At 40.0% G+C, this 17,974-nt stretch overlaps 2 protein-coding genes across 2 annotated transcripts in view; both read left to right on the top strand.

The window, feature by feature from the left end:
* The first annotated feature begins 5,420 nt into the window (after positions 1-5,420).
* POC1B (POC1 centriolar protein B) overlaps positions 5,421-17,974 on the top strand; it is a 51,267-nt gene continuing 38,713 nt past the window's right edge. The window contains 8 exon segments of the mRNA XM_066319258.1: positions 5,421-5,475; positions 5,478-5,533; positions 5,781-5,865; positions 13,556-13,727; positions 14,500-14,679; positions 15,954-16,061; positions 16,936-17,051; positions 17,428-17,561. Of these exon segments, the coding sequence (XP_066175355.1) occupies positions 5,421-5,475; positions 5,478-5,533; positions 5,781-5,865; positions 13,556-13,727; positions 14,500-14,679; positions 15,954-16,061; positions 16,936-17,051; positions 17,428-17,561 (906 nt within the window).
* On the top strand, positions 5,969-10,554 carry GALNT4 (polypeptide N-acetylgalactosaminyltransferase 4). Its single transcript, XM_066319257.1, has one exon. The coding sequence runs from the start codon at positions 6,346-6,348 to the stop codon at positions 8,095-8,097; it is 1,752 nt and encodes a 583-aa protein (XP_066175354.1). The 5' UTR covers positions 5,969-6,345; the 3' UTR covers positions 8,098-10,554.

Below are 17,974 nucleotides of genomic sequence, written 5' to 3'. Positions count from 1 at the left end.
AACAAAACTAGAACACCAACTGTTCTTGGTAAACTGACATAAGAAACTTAATCTAGTGTTTTTTATTTAAAATACCAAAATTAAACATGGATAACATAATTAAGTGGTGTGTCACAAGTAAAATGTGCTTATCTCCAAGTGTTCATATATTTTTAGTGAAGACAAAGTTTCATGATCGTATTGAATACTAAGGCAGGAAAACTTCCTTGCAGCAGGAGTGATCTTGAAGGCAGCTCTTGTAGCAATCATGGAAGATCTTTTTCTGGCAACAGCTAGTAAATTCAAAAAATAGCATCTTTAATGGATGCAAGAATAAGCTGTTTATATTAATGACAGGCTGTGTTCTTCAAAATATAAACCAAGTTAAAGATGATCTCTCTTAAACTAGAATGAAAGTAGCCAGCAAACAATTTCTAAGTAAGAATTAGCAGGGAAAAATGTAAAGAGTGCACAGAGTAAGTTAGACCTCTTATCTCCAATAGGCTTCCTTCTGATCATTTTAGCCTGAATTTAGTATTTTGTCTCTGTCAGAAAGATTGCATGGCGTGAAAACACCTGTTAGGTTGCAGCATTACAGCATATTGATGGAAAACTGCCTGGATTTGTTCTGAATGGGCAGAAGCCACCAGACCATGCTCCCTGGGCAATTCCTGCTACTGCACCTGCAAAAGTTGTGGCAACTAGGTATTCCTTGTAACTTTGAAAATGAATTGCAGCAATTTCGCACATGTCTTGTCTGCTACATGGCCCTGTTGACTCTCCTTGCAGCTAGGACTAGTCTCCACAGTATCTGTATTGCTAATTGTCACTGTAAAACACCCTGGGGAACTGCAACCGGGTTGTGATGGAGATTCTGCATATAGTATGTCCACATGCTGCAGCTTTGCAATTAGTAATGCGAGACAATAAAAACAGGTAACATTCTGTGATACAACAGAACGTTACTGGAAGCCTGAGGGGTTGTATTTTTTGCAAGCATGTTCTAATGAGAAAACTGGAGGCATTCTTCCTGGCTCAGTATTTTGTGATGCTAAGCAGATGCCTCCTTCTGCTTCACTCCACTCTATGGTACATGGCCTGTTCAGCCATTCAGGAATTTGTCCGTCTGAAACAGAACCTGTCATTATGCTCAGATCAGCATAAAATTTCATAATTGGAACCACTGCAAGAAGAAGTTGACACAAGCTGACACATGCACATTATGTATGTATACAGCCTTCCTGCAGGAGAGGAAAGGGAGTTTCAAAAAGGAATGCATGGAATGGGTAAGGTATTTGCAGTTTGGACTTTCTACCTCCAAAATGGCCCACTATACATGCATGCCTCACCAGTGGAATAGGGCCCATTGATTAGATTTTTACTATTTTATAAGCATGACTTGATATGATGTAATGACACCACCCATTTTGGAATCACCCATTCTGGAACTTGAGATGTCTAGCTATCTCCTCTATGGTGGCAGCTTTTCTGCTTGATACAAGCACTCAAGAACAACGTATCACTGCTGGGTGATGTCCAGCTTCTCATCCCTGGCTATTCCCAGTACCTGCTCCACTGCTTTCAATCCATTCATCACTCAGTCTATATTGATACCGGTCATTGCCTCAAGCCAGGTGCAGGACAATTTTAAACTTCATGGTGTTTGTACATGCAACTTCTCAAGCTTGTCAAGGTCATCTGGATGGCATCCCTTCCCTTATATCAATTGAACCACTCAGTTTGCTGTCACCCACAAACCTCCTGAAGGTGCACTCAATCCCACTATCTATGTCATCACAAAAGATAGTAAATACTATAGGCCCCAAAACAGACCCCTGGGGAGATACCACTCAGCACTGGTAGCTCTTTGGTTGCAGTCATACAATTCCTTGCCCATCTAATAGTCCATCCATCAAAGCTACAACAATTTAGAGGCAAAAACACTGGAAGGGACAGTATTAAAGGCTTTACAGAAGTGAAGTGACATCACTTACTTTTCCTTTTTCCCCTGATGCAGTGATTCCATCATAGACAGCCACTAGATTTGTTGGGCATGATTTGCTGTTGGTGAAGCCATGTCGGCTGTCTCTAATCACCTTCATACAATCACCTCTCATATGCTTTGACACGAATTCCAGCAGGACCTGCTCCATGATCTTGTCAGGCACAAAGGTGAGGCTGACTGGTCGGCCGTTCCCAGGGTCTGGGTGTGATAAGGAAGCAATTAAAATAGTTACAGGTAGTCAATGTCACTCCAGCCACTGACTAGTAGTCACAGCCTGATTATCATGACTTTTCAAATATGATGGAGCGTGGCTCAGCCATTACATCTGCTAATTTCCTCAGAACACCAGTGTTTCTTAGACTAAAAGTAACATCCTATGCATTCCAAATCATCCTTTTATTTCAAAACGTTATGTACCTACTTGATATTCTTTGTTTTCTTTTCCATTCTCTTGGCAAACAGACTGTAACAGGATTTTGATAAGAAAATTTCAACAGAAGCAAAAACCCAACACTACTCCACAAGTTATTTCATAGGTTTAATATTTATTTTCATAACCATGTTGATGGAGGAGAAAAGATCATAAGGTATAATGGTACTACAACAACAAAACAGCATGCAATTCAACCTTTATGCCCTTGGACTACATTTTCTTCCTGCATCTAGGTGGATGAATATCCAACACCACGCTGGTAAAGCAGATCTCACACTCCCCTCTAGTGACAGAGTACGACCTCTTAAGGCCTCTTGGCAGCCCAGACAGCTCTGCTGCCAACACAGCTGCTCCCAATAGGATCCCACATAATTACAGTAGGGGCTCTTAATTTTATTTAAAAGTAGGATTAACACTAAGGTAAAATACCTCTTTTCAGACATGAAAGAATTTTTGGTGGGCTACTATATTCCTACTGTATTTGCCCCTTGTGCTTATGTATTGTTTTACATCAATTATTATTATGAAATCATATGTGATTAGTGTAATTAATGCGTGCATTGCAGCATACATGCCCCAAGGTTATCATGTTTGTCCATGTGTCCTTGAATTCTACACATCCTCTTACTAATTCTTTTCCTGCAGTGACCATGCAGTCAGCACAAGCCTGGAATTACCATCTTAAAGCGTTCTTCTCTAGATACCATTTTTGTTTGGACATATACTACCTTAACACAGTGTCTGAGGGGAAAAAAAAAATCTCCATAGCTGCTGAAACAGCACCCTGATGACACACGATGCTTGAACATACTTTCTGAGGCATCATTTATCATTGTCATCACAGTGCACAACAACTTATTACAGCAAATTGCTCTTGCATATCACAATCTTAAAAAGACAATGCCAACTCATAACTGTATTATTAGGAGTTACAATATCTAAAAATAAAACTGATACATACTAATGCAGGAACATAATCATCATAAAAACTATTACCTGCCAGCTTTATAACTACAGTTACTATAGTTGATTACATGTCTGCAGTAAAGGAATACGTTGCTTCCTATCAGCATTTTTGAGTCCTCAAAGCACTCTCAGGTGAGGAGAAACAGCAAGGAACACACTAACTTTGTAAGCCCTACAATTTGAGAAACATTCATCTATCAGTTTATAGAAGGAGGGATGCCACTCTCCAAAATCACAGCCCTTCCTTTGCTTGATGCCTATCACCTGGTAATTTATAGTCAAGGAATTTCGTGGGCAGGTAGAGATTCCAGTTTGTTGCTAGCATACCAAAATTAGTAAAATATACTGAGCTGCTAGAAGCATAGCAGTCCTAAAGAAGACAAAAGGACTCAGTAGGACTGGGAATTGTCATTCAGCTTAGTTTCTAAAAAAAGTAACAAGTTTCTTACTGCTAGATTTTAAGGAGCTTCCAGAACAGATCCAACCCCAAAAATATGTAGCACACAATTAAAGTAGCAGAGGTGGTACTTTCATTCAGGAGACGAGAAGATGCAGAATAAATTAAGATCACACAAAGTTTAATACTGGCCCAGAGGGATAGAATCTAAATGTAGTTTCCCTGATGAGACACACCGACAGCTGAAAAAACCTGGCAGAAAGAAGATGGTTGGAAAAAAGTTTGAGAAAGGCTGGAAGACTTTAATAAGAGTGAATTATCCCTAATTTAAGTTTAACTAGTTAACTTACTGTTCCTTCAGAGGGGTAGACTGCAGAACATTTAAGTCTTATCATTACCAGCTTTTTTTAATGTTACATTTTATTCTGTGATCTAAGTCACAGGGACTAAAATGAAAGGATGGGAGGGTAAAGTTGTAGAAGGAAAAAAAAGGCAAACCAAAACACCAAAACAAAACTCCATCAATAAGCCAAATCAAAACTAAATAACGGCAGAAAACTTGTAGCTTTTGATAGGTCCAAGTTAAAATCAATATGTCTTGTCCCACCACTTATTTTTTTAAAAGGGTTTCATATTGTGAAGTCAAAATGGCAAATTATCAACTTACATAACCTCAATGTAAGGAGTGCTAGTAGATTTTCATGAAAACTGCCTCATATACTTGCGATAATCCTACTTTTTTTACCACTTCCAAAGTTATTATTTTAAATGTGCATTTCATGGTTAAACACCATTTATTTGGAACTGTCCTATAGGTGACAATTCTTATATGTTGGCCTAATTACTGACCTGATTCTGTAGATGTAGAAATTTAATGTCAGAACAACCAGTAAAAGGCAGACTGGATTTAAAAAGGAAAGAAAGGGTAATTGCAGAATGAGATACTTCTTCAGGAACACTCGCGTATCGAATGACACCTTTGACATCACAGCCCTTCTCCTTGCTAAGTGCCGCCAACCCTGTTTTTACTAGCGTAGCTATGGGAGCAGTACTTTTCAGCGAGGTTGGTTCCCTTACCCAGCTTTCCATGAAGCTGCATAAACACAGCATTACTAACAACAACGTTGCAGCGTTGGGGTTTTCTTAATTTTTGTTTAAGGTAGGTGTATTTTTTTTCCTGAGCATTAAAGGTCTGTTAAAAGCCCACTCTGTGTGATACAGACGTGAGTGCCAACTTAGAAATCTAGAAAGCCTGACAAAAATAAGAAACAACTGAAGAAAAAGAAGACTAGAGGCCAAACTAAGGTAGCTTAATACAAAATCAGCCTGAGGTTTTAAATACAGCTGCCTTGCATTAATTTGTAAGTCACAAAATCGAGGTAACAGAGGCCAGACCTTCCGCTAGCCGAGCATCCCACGTCTGCGGCTCCGCCGAGCCGTGCCCCGCACCGAGAGCTCAGCGCCCCCACCCCCTAAGCCGCAGTGTCCCGAGGCGGTGGACGGTCTGGGAGGGTTTAACTTTCCCGTCTCCCCGAAGACCCCAGCCCCGCGGAGCCGCGGCCGCTGCGGCTTTAAGAGCGATCCGCGCACCGCGCCCGCGGTGCGGCCCCGCCCCGCGCAGCGCGGCCGCGCATGGGCGGATGGGGAGCCGCGCTCTTGGCGCGGCGGATGAATCCGGGGCTCGGCCGGCCGCGCCGGAGCGCGGGGCTGTCACGGGCCGCTCCTGCCCGCTCCGCCCATGGCCTCCTCGCTGGTAAGGGCTCGGCCTCGGCCCCCGCCGACGGCCGCGGCAGCCAGAACGGCGTGCGGGCGAGCCGCGCCCGGCGGGTATCGCCCGGCGCCGAGGGCTGCCCGGCCGCGGCCGCCGCTGGTTGAAACGCTCCCGACGCCGGGACCGGCGGCTCCCGCCGCGCGCGGGGCGTTAGCGGCCCGTGAGGGGCGGGGGAAGGCGAGCGCGGCCGCCCCCGCCCGCAGCCTGACGGTGCGCACCCTCTCCCCAGGAGGACCCCGTCCTGATCCGGCCTTTCCGCGGCCACACGGCGGCGGTGACGGGCGTTGCCTTCAACACGAACGCGTCGGGGCTGGGTGAGTGCGGGGCCGGGCGCCGTTTGCTTTCCGAGCGGGGCAGGCCGCTCCCTCCTCCCTCTTTCCCTCCCCGGAGCCGCCGGGCGGTTCCGGGCGCAGGTCCGGGCGCGGAGGCGGGGCGGGCTCCCGCGCCTTCGGGCGGGCTGAGGAGTCTCTGCCCCTTCCTTAAGCGACAACTTTTTGAGCAAACCACAAGGCGGGAGGAGGGGTTTGTCCCGCGGGGAGAGAGGAGGAGGAGGAGGAAGTAAGTGAGGGGAGCGCCGAGGCCGAAGGGGCAGGGGGCTGCTCCGTGGCTCTGCTGCTGCCACGGTCCCCCTGCAATCTGCCGGGCCCGCTACGGAGGGCTGGCTGCAAACTCTGTCGGCGGCCTGAGTTCGAGGCTGGGAGTGCCTGCAGTCCCCTCCTCCCCGGGGGCGCGGGGAGACCCGGCACGAGTTCACGGACCCCTCTCTGCTGAGAAGCTGATTTTAACTGCCTAAGATGAGGATCCGGCTCGCGAGAAGATGGACGTGGGTCCGCAAAAGCTGCGTGTTCCTCGGCTTCTTAATGATCGCTTACTTTGTGGTCGAGCTGTCGGTTTCTTCCTTCGGTGCCTCCCTCGCCGGCGAGAGCATCACTAAAGGGAAATGGGAAAGGCGCTTTTCTGACAGAGCAGAAGAAGCTGTCGATTTGGCTCGTCCAGTTTATGACAAACCCCCACCTGATCCTTATGCTCCAGGAGAGTGGGGTAAACCCTCACGCCCACAGCTGAGTCCTGAGGAAAAGAAACAGGAAGAAGAGTTGATAGAGAAGTATGCAATAAATATTTATTTAAGTGATAAAATTTCTCTCCACCGGCACATTGAAGATAATCGACTCAGTGGTTGCAAAACTAAATCTTACAACTACAGAAGACTGCCCACAACATCTGTTATAATTGCTTTCTACAATGAAGCCTGGTCAACGCTTCTGCGGACTATACATAGTGTTCTTGAAACATCACCTTCAGTGCTTCTGAAAGAAATTATACTGGTGGATGACCTGAGCGATAAAGTGTATTTGAAGGCTGAACTCGAAAAATACATAAGCAGTCTGAAAAGAGTTCGCCTGATAAGAACCAACAAACGAGAAGGATTGGTTCGTGCACGCTTGATTGGCGCTACCTTCGCTACCGGTGATGTTCTCACATTCCTAGATTGTCACTGTGAATGTGTTTCCGGCTGGCTGGAACCACTGCTTGAGAGGATTGCTGAGAATGAGACTGTTATTGTTTGTCCTGTCATTGACACCATCGACTGGAAAACGTTTGAGTACTACATGCAAACGGCAGAGCCCATGATTGGGGGGTTTGACTGGCGCCTGACGTTCCAGTGGCACTCGGTGCCTAAACACGAACGTCTCCGGCGCAAATCTGAAACCGATCCAATTAGATCCCCAACTATGGCTGGTGGCTTGTTTGCTGTCAGCAAGAAGTATTTTGAGTACCTGGGAACCTATGATACAGGAATGGATGTTTGGGGAGGGGAGAACTTAGAATTGTCGTTTAGAGTTTGGCAGTGTGGAGGCATGTTGGAAATTCATCCGTGCTCCCACGTGGGCCATGTGTTTCCAAAGCGCGCGCCCTATGCTAGGCCAAACTTCCTTCAGAACACAGCACGTGCTGCTGAGGTGTGGATGGATGAGTTCAAAGATCACTTTTACAACAGAAATCCTTCAGCAAGGAAAGAAAACTATGGAGACATTTCTGAAAGAAAGATTCTTAGAGAGCGTTTGAAATGCAAGAGTTTTCACTGGTATTTAAAAAATGTATTTGCTGAGTTGCACGTACCAGAAGATCGCCCAGGCTGGCACGGTGCTATCCGAAGCACAGGAATACCTTCAGAGTGCCTTGACTATGTGTTACAGGAACATAATCCTACCGGCTCTCACCTTTCTCTCTTTGGCTGTCATGGTCAAGGAGGCAACCAATTCTTTGAATATACGTCAAATCAGGAGATTAGATTTAACTCTGTAACTGAGCTATGCGCTGAAGTCCCTGAGCGTGAGGACTTCATAGGTATGAGGAGCTGCCCAAAAGATGGATTTCCCATCCCAGAAATTATTATCTGGCACTTCAAAGAAGATGGGACTATTTATCATCCTCATTCGGGGAAGTGCCTTACTGCTTATCGTACGACTGAGGGGCATGCTGATGTGCAAATGAGAACTTGTAATGCTGGAGATAAAAATCAGATTTGGAAATTTGAAAAATAATCACTGCTGGTAATATGCATCAAATGGACTGTGATCTCCAAGCTTTTTACATGTGTGAGCAGATGACAGTGTTTGATTGAATACCTTGGAATGTTTTCAGATGTATCTGTAGTGATGTAGAAACTAGGATGAACTGTATGGAGAGCAGAAGTATATAGTGGGGCTCAGTTTCTAGAAGATGGATTAGAACATCTAACACCTTTTATTTTTGTAAGATTTTGATACATTATTACTTTGCTCAGTCTTGGTTATGATAAAACAAAGGCTTCTGAGTGGACTGGGGAGGGATTTTTTTCATCTTAAAGTTATGCAATAATCCTGCAAGATAATGCTATATGTAAACAAAAAAAATTATTTACAGAAGTAAAAGTTAAGGTTCTTGCAGTGGTATTAGCCTACCTATTTTGCAGATACATTATAAAATATGTATCTAACACCCTAAGTAATGCTACAGTAGCATGTGATTGAATGGACATTGATGTGGAAAGTCACATCTAAGCCTTGTAATAGTCTGCATTTTTCTGGGAATGTACATACTCTTAAGGGTACTATATTATATAGAGGAACAGGAAGTTTATTTACTAGAAGAGCTTTGGCACTGCTTTGCAGGTCTTGTACCTACTGTGAAAATCTTACCCCATGGGGATTAGTCAGGAGCTCTCGTGCATTTAGAGGAGAGTGTGATAGCAGTGGAGCCAAGGACATGTTGGTTATATCACAAATGGAAGAAATAGGGATGTCTACAAGTAAGAATTTTGTTTAAAGGCAATGGAGAAGGAAAGGAACCACAAAATTGTCATAGCCACTGCTGTTTCTTAGCTATATGTTTAATGTGTGCCTTGCCTCTGTGTAAGCTTTTCCGTGTTCAGCCCCACGTCATAAGGTCACAAAAGTTATGTAATCGTAGTTTGGTTTTTGATGGTTTTTTTCATTTGGTCTGTCAGCAGGGTAGAGGAAGGTAACATAGAGGAACACTTCGGATGTTTTATTTTGCTTTTTATGTTTTGGCAACAGTTGGCATGGGTCAGCCCTAGAAAGAGTTTCGAAATAATACAGCATAAGCTGCCTCTTTCTAGTCAAAACAATACCACTGGAGACCTTGGGTAAGGCTGGGAAGCTGAAGCTTCTGACGTGAGGGGAGTTGAAAAGACAAAGAACAGCTTTGGAGGAAGGGGGTTCGCAAAATTACTTATTTAGAATGTTTTCTTTTTCCTGTTATGCTGAGTTTTTGAAGAATACTGATTCTTGAACCATGTCACTAATTTGTTTTGTGATAGATATATTGTGTTCTTGAAAAAAAAATCTTCCCTTAGTATCTGTATTTTAGTTTCATAAGATTTAAGTTGAACACTTTTCTTAATGTGTTGGGCATTCCAGCTGCTTTGATGACTTTCACTGAAGTGATAAATGTTCTTCAGTAGCCATAGTGCAGTGAGTCTTTACATGGGGCTTGCGGGTAGAAACTAAGCTAGTGAGCATTAGGAATCTGGAGACTTGAGGAATGTGGTGGATGTGCATTTGCTACAGGTGTTAATAGGTAGAAGGGTTAAAAAAATTAAAAGTGAGACCTGATGTAGTTGAAGTTTTGCCAAAAATAACGTGAGAGTAAGTTAGAACATATTCTTAAATCTTAGTGACTTTAAAGCTTTGAGAGGTTTGGGAGGAAGCAGGTTAAGATAGAAGACGAACAGGAGAATATTTTGGAGCTTGGAATGCGGCATTGAATCATGCTAAAAATGCTTGCCACTGTGTGGCATGGATTCTTGTAAGACTTTAATTTATTTTTAGGCAGTTACTTGCAATTTGATCAATTTAATTCCCCCCCTTAAATCTTCATTTTTTCCCCTAGGTTAGTTTTTTTTGTTGTTGTTAGGGTATTTTTTTTGTTTGAAAAAAAATAAGGGAACTTTTTACTACATAAGGGAAACATTCCTGAAAAATTGCATTCCACTTTGCAGCAGGAATTCTTTTGTGGACCTGCAAGTTATGAACCATTTATCAGATTTGAAGAGGCAACCAATTGTTATGTACTGGGGCAATAAATGATATCAAGTATGTGCTTTTGTGGAAAGCTTGCTGTTCATTCAATAGAAAACTGCTACATTCAGTAGAAATGCCAGGAAAAAGGCCTAGGTTCTCCTATGTGGCAGATCATAAATAGTATGTGCAATGCATGTTTCTTCAGATAAAAGTAATTAAATGGTGTGAATATAGACTATGCAAATTTTATACAGACAATTTTTTAGCACTTGGCAAAAACTGCTTTTTTTATAAAGAAAGGCATTCAAGTTAAACCTGGCATTCAAAGTGTTCCTTATCTATTTAAGCAATAATTATAAGTGAATCTGCCTCTCAGTTTGAAAAGTTATTCTATGTATCTGAATCCTTCCTCCTCCCCATGACCTCCCTTCCTATTTTTGGAGTTATTTAGTAACAAACTGGGGAGAGCAAAAACAACCCCAAAATAAATGACCGGGCCTTAAAAAAAAAAAAAAATCTTCCCAATGGGAATAAAAAACATGTGAATAAAAGGAGGAGGGACTAGAGAAAGAGAAAGAAAGAAGGAAGAAATAAACAACACCTTACCATTTCAATACCCCTATCCAATTATTTTTCAGTATGTACAGATTTCTGGAAAATCTGGAACTTTGAATGCTTTTCTATTCTGTTAGACTTTGAAGATTTGATGAACGCTTGTATATATTTTAAACTACTGATTCTAAGTGACTTAAAAGAAAATGAATGTAAACTTAACACTGAATAAATGTGGAGGGCTTTGGGATTTCTTTTGAAATAATAAAATCCAGAACATTAAATGTTGGCTGGTGTGCTAACTTCTCAGTTCTTTTCCTCTTGGTACATGCATAGTGAATGCAACAAAAACTGCCGATAACTTGAACTTATGGGAGTTATTAAAAGTTTTTTGTATTTTATCCACTGTGCTTAGAATACTGGATTGGATTTTTTGACAGAGGTTCAATTAATAATTATTATTCTCCAAATAGGAAATCTTGCAATTCATTGCAAAATGTGTTTGTATTGTGATGTTGTACCCCGTATCATTGAGAGCTGCAGGATTCCTATAAAGTGTGGAGGTTTGTTGGCAGTGGTAGGGTTTGAATATTCACACAGCCATCATCTGCCCTGTAATTCTTGCACTGAGTGATTAATTGTATTCAGTATTTTGAGAGATGTACATCGAGCCTGTGTGAGTTTGTCTCTTTTGATCTTTGCACAACTTTCTTAGTCGCCACTTTATTATTGTGGGAAATGAGAGTGAAATGGTAATTCTGTATAATAACTACTTGTGTTCATATATTTGTGTGTGTATGTATAAAAATGTGTCACAATGCATAAACTGAACTTCGTTTCATTGCAAATACCATAAAATTTTTTTCATGGCATATGTGAAGCTCAGGTATCTGTTTACACAGCACTTTGCTGTAAATATCTCTGTTTGGCCTTTGCATAAGGCCAGGTCTTCTTTTTTTTGGTGTTCAGTTCTGTAATGACTCATCAGCAGAAAAACAAATTATCTGATGATGTATCAGATGTGTACAGAAGCATTGATGTTTAAAAAAAAAAGGCACTCAGGTTATAAATTGGAGTAAGTTGTATATTGAAATCAGCTCATTGTGAAGTTTCAGCTTTCTACATCTTAGTCATATTTTTCAGTTGATCATAGCAGGAAGAAATTTTCTTTCACCTCTAAACATGGTTATGTCATGTATTCTCTGAGGAGCAACAGGCCTATTTGTGCTATGGTACATCCTAAAAAAATTCTTCTGTACCTTCTGTGCCTTTTTTTTTGTTTTGTTTCTGATCCAAAATTTAAGATTGCATAGGCAGCAGGGTGTCCAGAGGGAAAATAAGGAAGATAGTCATGGATGTCCCAGAGAAAGGAGAACTTCAGGTCACTGCTTGTGTCTCATTTACCTTAGGATGGCCCCATCTATGAGACAGCAAGCTACAAGAAACCAGGCTCTGAATGAATGGTGCTGTCATCTTTCTAAGAAAATTTCCCTCAGTTTTTAGAACTAAAAGCTGATACTGCACAGCCTTCATGCAGCTCATAAGATACCACAGGTGTTTGGTAGTTCATCAGTGACTTGTTTTAGAAGCCATCGGTCTTGTCTGTTTCACATATCCAGCCTGATGCCTTCAAATTCTGTTTTAGCTTATGTTTCATTTTTTTGTTTTAGTTTTACTCTACTGTAGATCACACTAGCCAAAAACAGAATTCTTTCAAGTACAATTAGAAAGACTTGAAAAAGAATTGAAGTGGGGGAAAAATATCCTGTATTTCTTTGTCAAATATTGGCCTGTTGATGTGGGTGTAGGGATAGTCTGGTCTCACACCTTTTAGCAGAAGCTAGTCTTTTAGGAATAAACATAGTATGTTTATATAAATTTCATAAAGGAAATGTAATAGTTAATATTTAGTATGTTAATATTTTGTTTGAGGCTTGCCTTAACATGTGATTGTAAGGAAACTCAATTTCTTTGTGCTATGTTGGTGCTTGAAAGAAACTGTGTAGAGAAAAGCCATATTCATGTACTTTTGCAACTTCCAGGAGGCCCCTGTTTTTCTCTACTAGGGTTAGGGATTTGACAGCTGAGGGATGGGAGTGTGAATACCTTGGTTTTATTTATATCTATATACTAGCATTTAGCAGAGATGAAGACGGTAGGGATGTAGGAAAATCACATGTACCAGTTTAATTCAACTGCTTATTGTCTTTGCTTGTTACAGGTTCTTGAAAACTATCAAGCTCTGGTAAAAGTTAGGTTTGCCTTTTTGACTGTAAATAGTGTATTTCACCTGCAAAGTGACTGCAAAAGCATCACCATCAAACATGCTCTTTCTATTTTCATACTGACAACTTTGTTCTCTTTTAAACTAGGCAAATGTTAGTATTATAAAATTGATACTTAAATAGGATTATAGAATTATCATATATTGCTATCTTCACTCAAGTGTAGGTATCTGGAGTGTTAGAAGTCACGTCTTAAGTTGGCATGTTTTTCTGAAGTTAAACACTTGATGCTTGAAGAAAAGTCCATCTCAGAAATCGGAATGAGATAACTGAAGAATTTGTGTACTGTTTTTAGGATTTGGTAGAACCAATTCTGGATTCATACTTACTGATGTGCATGATGTTTGGCTTTGAACATTTTGCTCTGTATCTTCAAAGTACTCGTAAGCCAGTTGGCTTAGTACATGGGAGAGCTACCTGTTAACAATTATCCTTTGCTTCTCCCGGTCTTGTGACATCCTTCTGAAAGCCTGGTGTTGGCATTACTTGCTACCAGGCTTCTGCTCAGGCAAAGTGTCCATTAAAACCTAATAACTTCTCCCTCCCCATTCAGTTCTCTAGTGAATCCAGATCCACAGTCGTTAGCTCTGACTTTTATCAGAACAGTGAGCAGACTCCTGATATCTTTTACTTCTTGCCAGTTACCTGCTCTGTGGATAGGTTTCTTATATTGTGGAAGCTGAAGACACGCTGCACAGCCTACAGATTTGCAGGCCATGAGGAAGGAGTTACAGGTGTGGAGTTCTCACCAGATGGTCAGGTGCTGGCTTCAGCCTCTCATGATCACACTGTCAGGCTATGGATTCCTTGCATGTGAGTATAACTATGGATTCCTTGCATGTGAGCAATGTTGAGTACATGTTTCATTATTGTGAATATTGGACTTTACTCAAGTTTCTTTTTCTTTCCCACATGCCTGGGCTTTGACAGAAACAGAGATTGGAGACCATGAGCAACACAGTTCTTTACTGTATTACTTTGTTATTTTCTGAATATTGTGTAGTTTCAAAAGAAAAATATAACAACTTAGAGGTCACAATTTCACATGTATAGAACTATGCTTCCTAATATTCTCTGGCATAAATGTTATATTTTAATAAGGATTGCATGGCTGCACTTCATTTTGGGGAGACAAGTGATGAAGAAAACAACAGTTTTTTGAAAAAAAAAATTTAATTGACTCGCCTAATCAGACTGTTCTTGAGTAGTAGTAATTATGAGTTATTCAGTATGATCTTAAACTGATATTACTTGAACTTTCAAGTGTTTTATAGATTACTATATTAAAAAAAATTCTCTTTCTAATACTAATGAAACTAAAGGCCAGTGCTGCTACTTAATTGCACTGTTCTGTAAAATTGGTCATGTTAAATGCAACTTAAGGAATGTTATTCTAATAATATTTAAATAAGTAAAAAATGACGGTGACATTAAGATTTGGCCTCTTGTATACTGCTTTTTCATTTGGGTAAGATTCTAAATGTGCTAACATTGAGTTTATGGGGATTTCAGCTCTTTAATATGATTGTGATTTGTGACTTGGTGTTTGGGGTTTTGTTTCATTTTCTCTGCTCTCCCCCTGCAGTCATGGAGAATCATCAGTACTGAAAGGTCATACAGCATCTGTTCGGAGTGTGGGCTTCTCCCATGATGGCAACTCTGTAGTGTCGGCATCCAACGATAAATCAATAAAGATATGGAGTGTTTGCTATCAGCGCCTTTTGTTTACCCTGTCCAAACACATTGGTTGGGTTCGCTGTGCCAAGTAAGTGTTTTTATTCTCTTGGTAAAGTAGAATTCCTAACAAAGAGGATTTTATATTCCAGGGTAGAAACATGAGAAGACAAGTCTGTGAATGGCAAATAATGATCTCTCACCAATAATTAAATTTTAATAAATTAATCTTACGCACACAAGTTTTGTGTAGATCTCCTAGTTGAAGTATGAAACCTTGCTCTGTGTTAATATGTGTTTGTACTGAATCAGTTGCTGTGTGTTCATTCTATTACAATAAAGAATAAATGGGGTCTTCTGTATTCATTTTCAGTCACTATCTTGTCTTTCCCCAATTTTGTTTGCTTTTTTGTTGTATTAACTTATTTCCCAGCACTCATTTCTAGATTTATCATGCTTTGTAGGGGTTTTCTCAACTCTTCTTGGAATAGTAGTGGCATTTAAAAATGGTCATGAATCCATATGAGATAAGCTTACATAATTAGAAAAGGTAAAAGAAAAGGCCTTTGGACAGCAAGTTAGGATTCTTACTCTTTGAAGACAGGACAGCTCTTCAAAGACAAAAAAGATTGCTGGTTTTTAAAGTTTTTTCTTTCCCCCATATTAATGAAAACCCTACAGCTAAGAAAGGCCTGATATAAGCCTCTGGAGAAAGGAATTGAACACTGGTGAAGTGCAGAACCCTACAAATTTTGAAGTATCTGATTGTTAAGAAGAAAAAGGAAAGCTCTAGGAAATCACATGTGAAAGTTCTTGAACAGTTTTTTAATGTCATTGTGCAGTTGGTCAATAAGTGAAATAATAATACTCGAGGAAGTTATAGAGAAGTCAGTTTTCCTGTTTAAAAACCTAGTTTGCTAGTCTAGGAATAATTGGGAAAGCTTTGCCCACTATTTGTAAGTTTAGAAAGAACTCAGCATAAATATAGGTTAACATTGAACACAAGATTCTACTGTGTCCTCTTTGTCTTTTAACTTAAAATTTTCTGTAATAATCTCTTTGTCATCTGAAGTGACATCCTCAGGTTGCTGATACCTTCCCGCTAGCCCCCTCTTTTCCTTTTGCTTATGGCTCTGTTTTTAGTTGTAGTTGATTGTGAAATGAGGCAGAGTGGAATAGGGGGAGAAGCTTTCCTTTTCAGTTTTATTAGTCCATGAGAAGTACTAGAAGTTCAAATGTCCTTTAGATGCTATGCATCCTTATTTCAAACAGGCTTCCTTAGTTCTGGTGTTTTGCTGCTTATGTCTCTAATGCTAATCTAGGCAGGATCAGTTGCTAAGTAATGCATACACTTGTGTGTTCCAGATTTTCACCTGATGGAAGAATAATAGCATCTTGTGGTGAGGACAAATCTGTTAACATCTGGGATACAAGAAATAAAATCTGTGTTAATAGCTTCTCAGATGATGAAGGGTAAGTTTTACTAGAAAGAAAGAAGAAATTTAATAGTGTACTTTTAATGACATTAATTTAATGTTCTGTGGCATTAACAGCTATATATGTTAAATCTGAAAACCGAATTCTCCCATCCATGCCAAGTAAAAGAATTCAAATAATGTTTTTCTAAAGAGGTTAACTGGCTGCAGCTATGCATCTGTTTTCCAACAATCAAGAGATAATCCGAACAGAAGTGAGATTATTCTTGGATTTTGGAATAATCTATGTTTTTCCTCATTTTTGATAATGCTATTTGATACTGGGTGCTTCAACAAGAAGAAAGCTTGAAGACTTTTCCACTTGTTCATGAAAACAATATTTTGTTACCTTCAGTGATCTGCCTTATTTAAGTTTAAAAAATACTTGCTTTTACTTACACGTGCTTTTCTTAAGCATCTTGGATCCAGAGTTGTAGTTAACAAGTCAGTGGAATATTTATCTTGTATATCTGCTTTGCTGATTTCCTGGCTGCCTTCATCCTTTTTCGAGTCCAAAATGTTCTTATAGCTAGATACTTAATTCTTAGACAAAATTATTTTACTTGTTGCTTACAAACTCTTTGCAGCAGTGCCTTCTAGGGACTTTGTACTCTAGCATAAACTTTGAAGGTTTGACTTGGATGAACTATACCATATTTTCAACAAAATTGAGATTATGATTTATCACACACATCTTGTTTGCTTATGCTTATTTCAGTTACTTGAAATGCCTTATTTGAGTTTCCATACATGCAGATTCCACACAAGTTTTTGACAGTTCAGTGTTAATTTTGTGGGCTTCATATATATACACACACCTAAATATTTCTGGGGAAGCACATTATAAATCTGTTTTCATTACTTATATTTAGATTTGCAACTTTTGTGGATTTCAATCCAAGTGGAACATGTATAGCTTCTGCAGGTTCCAATAACACAGTGAAACTATGGGATATTCGAATGAACAAGCTACTGCAGAATTTCAAAGGTAAAAACAATGTATTTTGTTTTATTTTCTTTACAGTGGGATTCTTTGCAATTAAATGTGATTTATTAAGAGTCTGTTATTTCATCCCTTACTGGGTGAAGTAGACAAACAAGTCATATTGACATGTTGTAAGTATCTTTTTGTAGTCTAGCAACCTTAAGAATTCAATCTGAATCCTTTTTATTTCTTTGCTTATCTTAATTTTTAGAGCAGGACTAATCAAATACTTTGGAGAGTCTTCTATGCCCCAGCACTTTGGTCATTTTTCCCTTAAAAGTAGTAGTTCTTTGGGAAGTAGAAAAAAGCAAAGAAATAAAGTGTACATATCCTCCTAGTAGATATCTACAGCCTTTGAATATTGTCTTCTGTAAATCAGTTCACAGAGCAGGGGTTAATTGTATATCATTCCATCCTTCTGGTAACTACCTCATCACTGCTTCTACTGATGGTACCCTTAAGATTCTGGACCTCTTAGGAGAAAGACTTATTTACACTCTTCATGGACACAAGGTATACACAATAATCCTCTTTAAATGGAGATCTTAATAGGTTGTTCAGGGTCTTTACAAAGGGAAAGTAATGCTTATGTCTTTGTGTCTTTTATCTTGCAACTTGCAGATAAAATTTAATGGACAGCAAGGTGTTGTATTAATGCACCTTGTCACAAGTGGTTAAGGAAGTGCATCAGTTTTTACCTGTAACTATGTTTTTTTTTTATCTGTCATTATTACATGCTTGATGTTAAGTAAAAAGTGATGTTCTGAATTCATTAATAATTCACTTGATTTTCAAAATCATGTTATTTGGCACTTCAGTCATTTTGTCTATCGAAAGACAGTGTTTTCTAAGGAGAGGGAAGCTTACAGAAGATAATTTCTCTTATGAATGGCAGGCATTTCCTCCTTTTCCTTTTAATGCCAAAC

The sequence above is a fragment of the Sylvia atricapilla genome, chromosome 5, assembly GCF_009819655.1.
Source record: "Sylvia atricapilla isolate bSylAtr1 chromosome 5, bSylAtr1.pri, whole genome shotgun sequence".
In the NCBI taxonomy this organism is placed as follows: domain Eukaryota; kingdom Metazoa; phylum Chordata; class Aves; order Passeriformes; family Sylviidae; genus Sylvia; species Sylvia atricapilla.
Note: the sequence above shows the minus strand (reverse complement) of the source record. Positions and strands in the feature narration are given on the sequence as shown.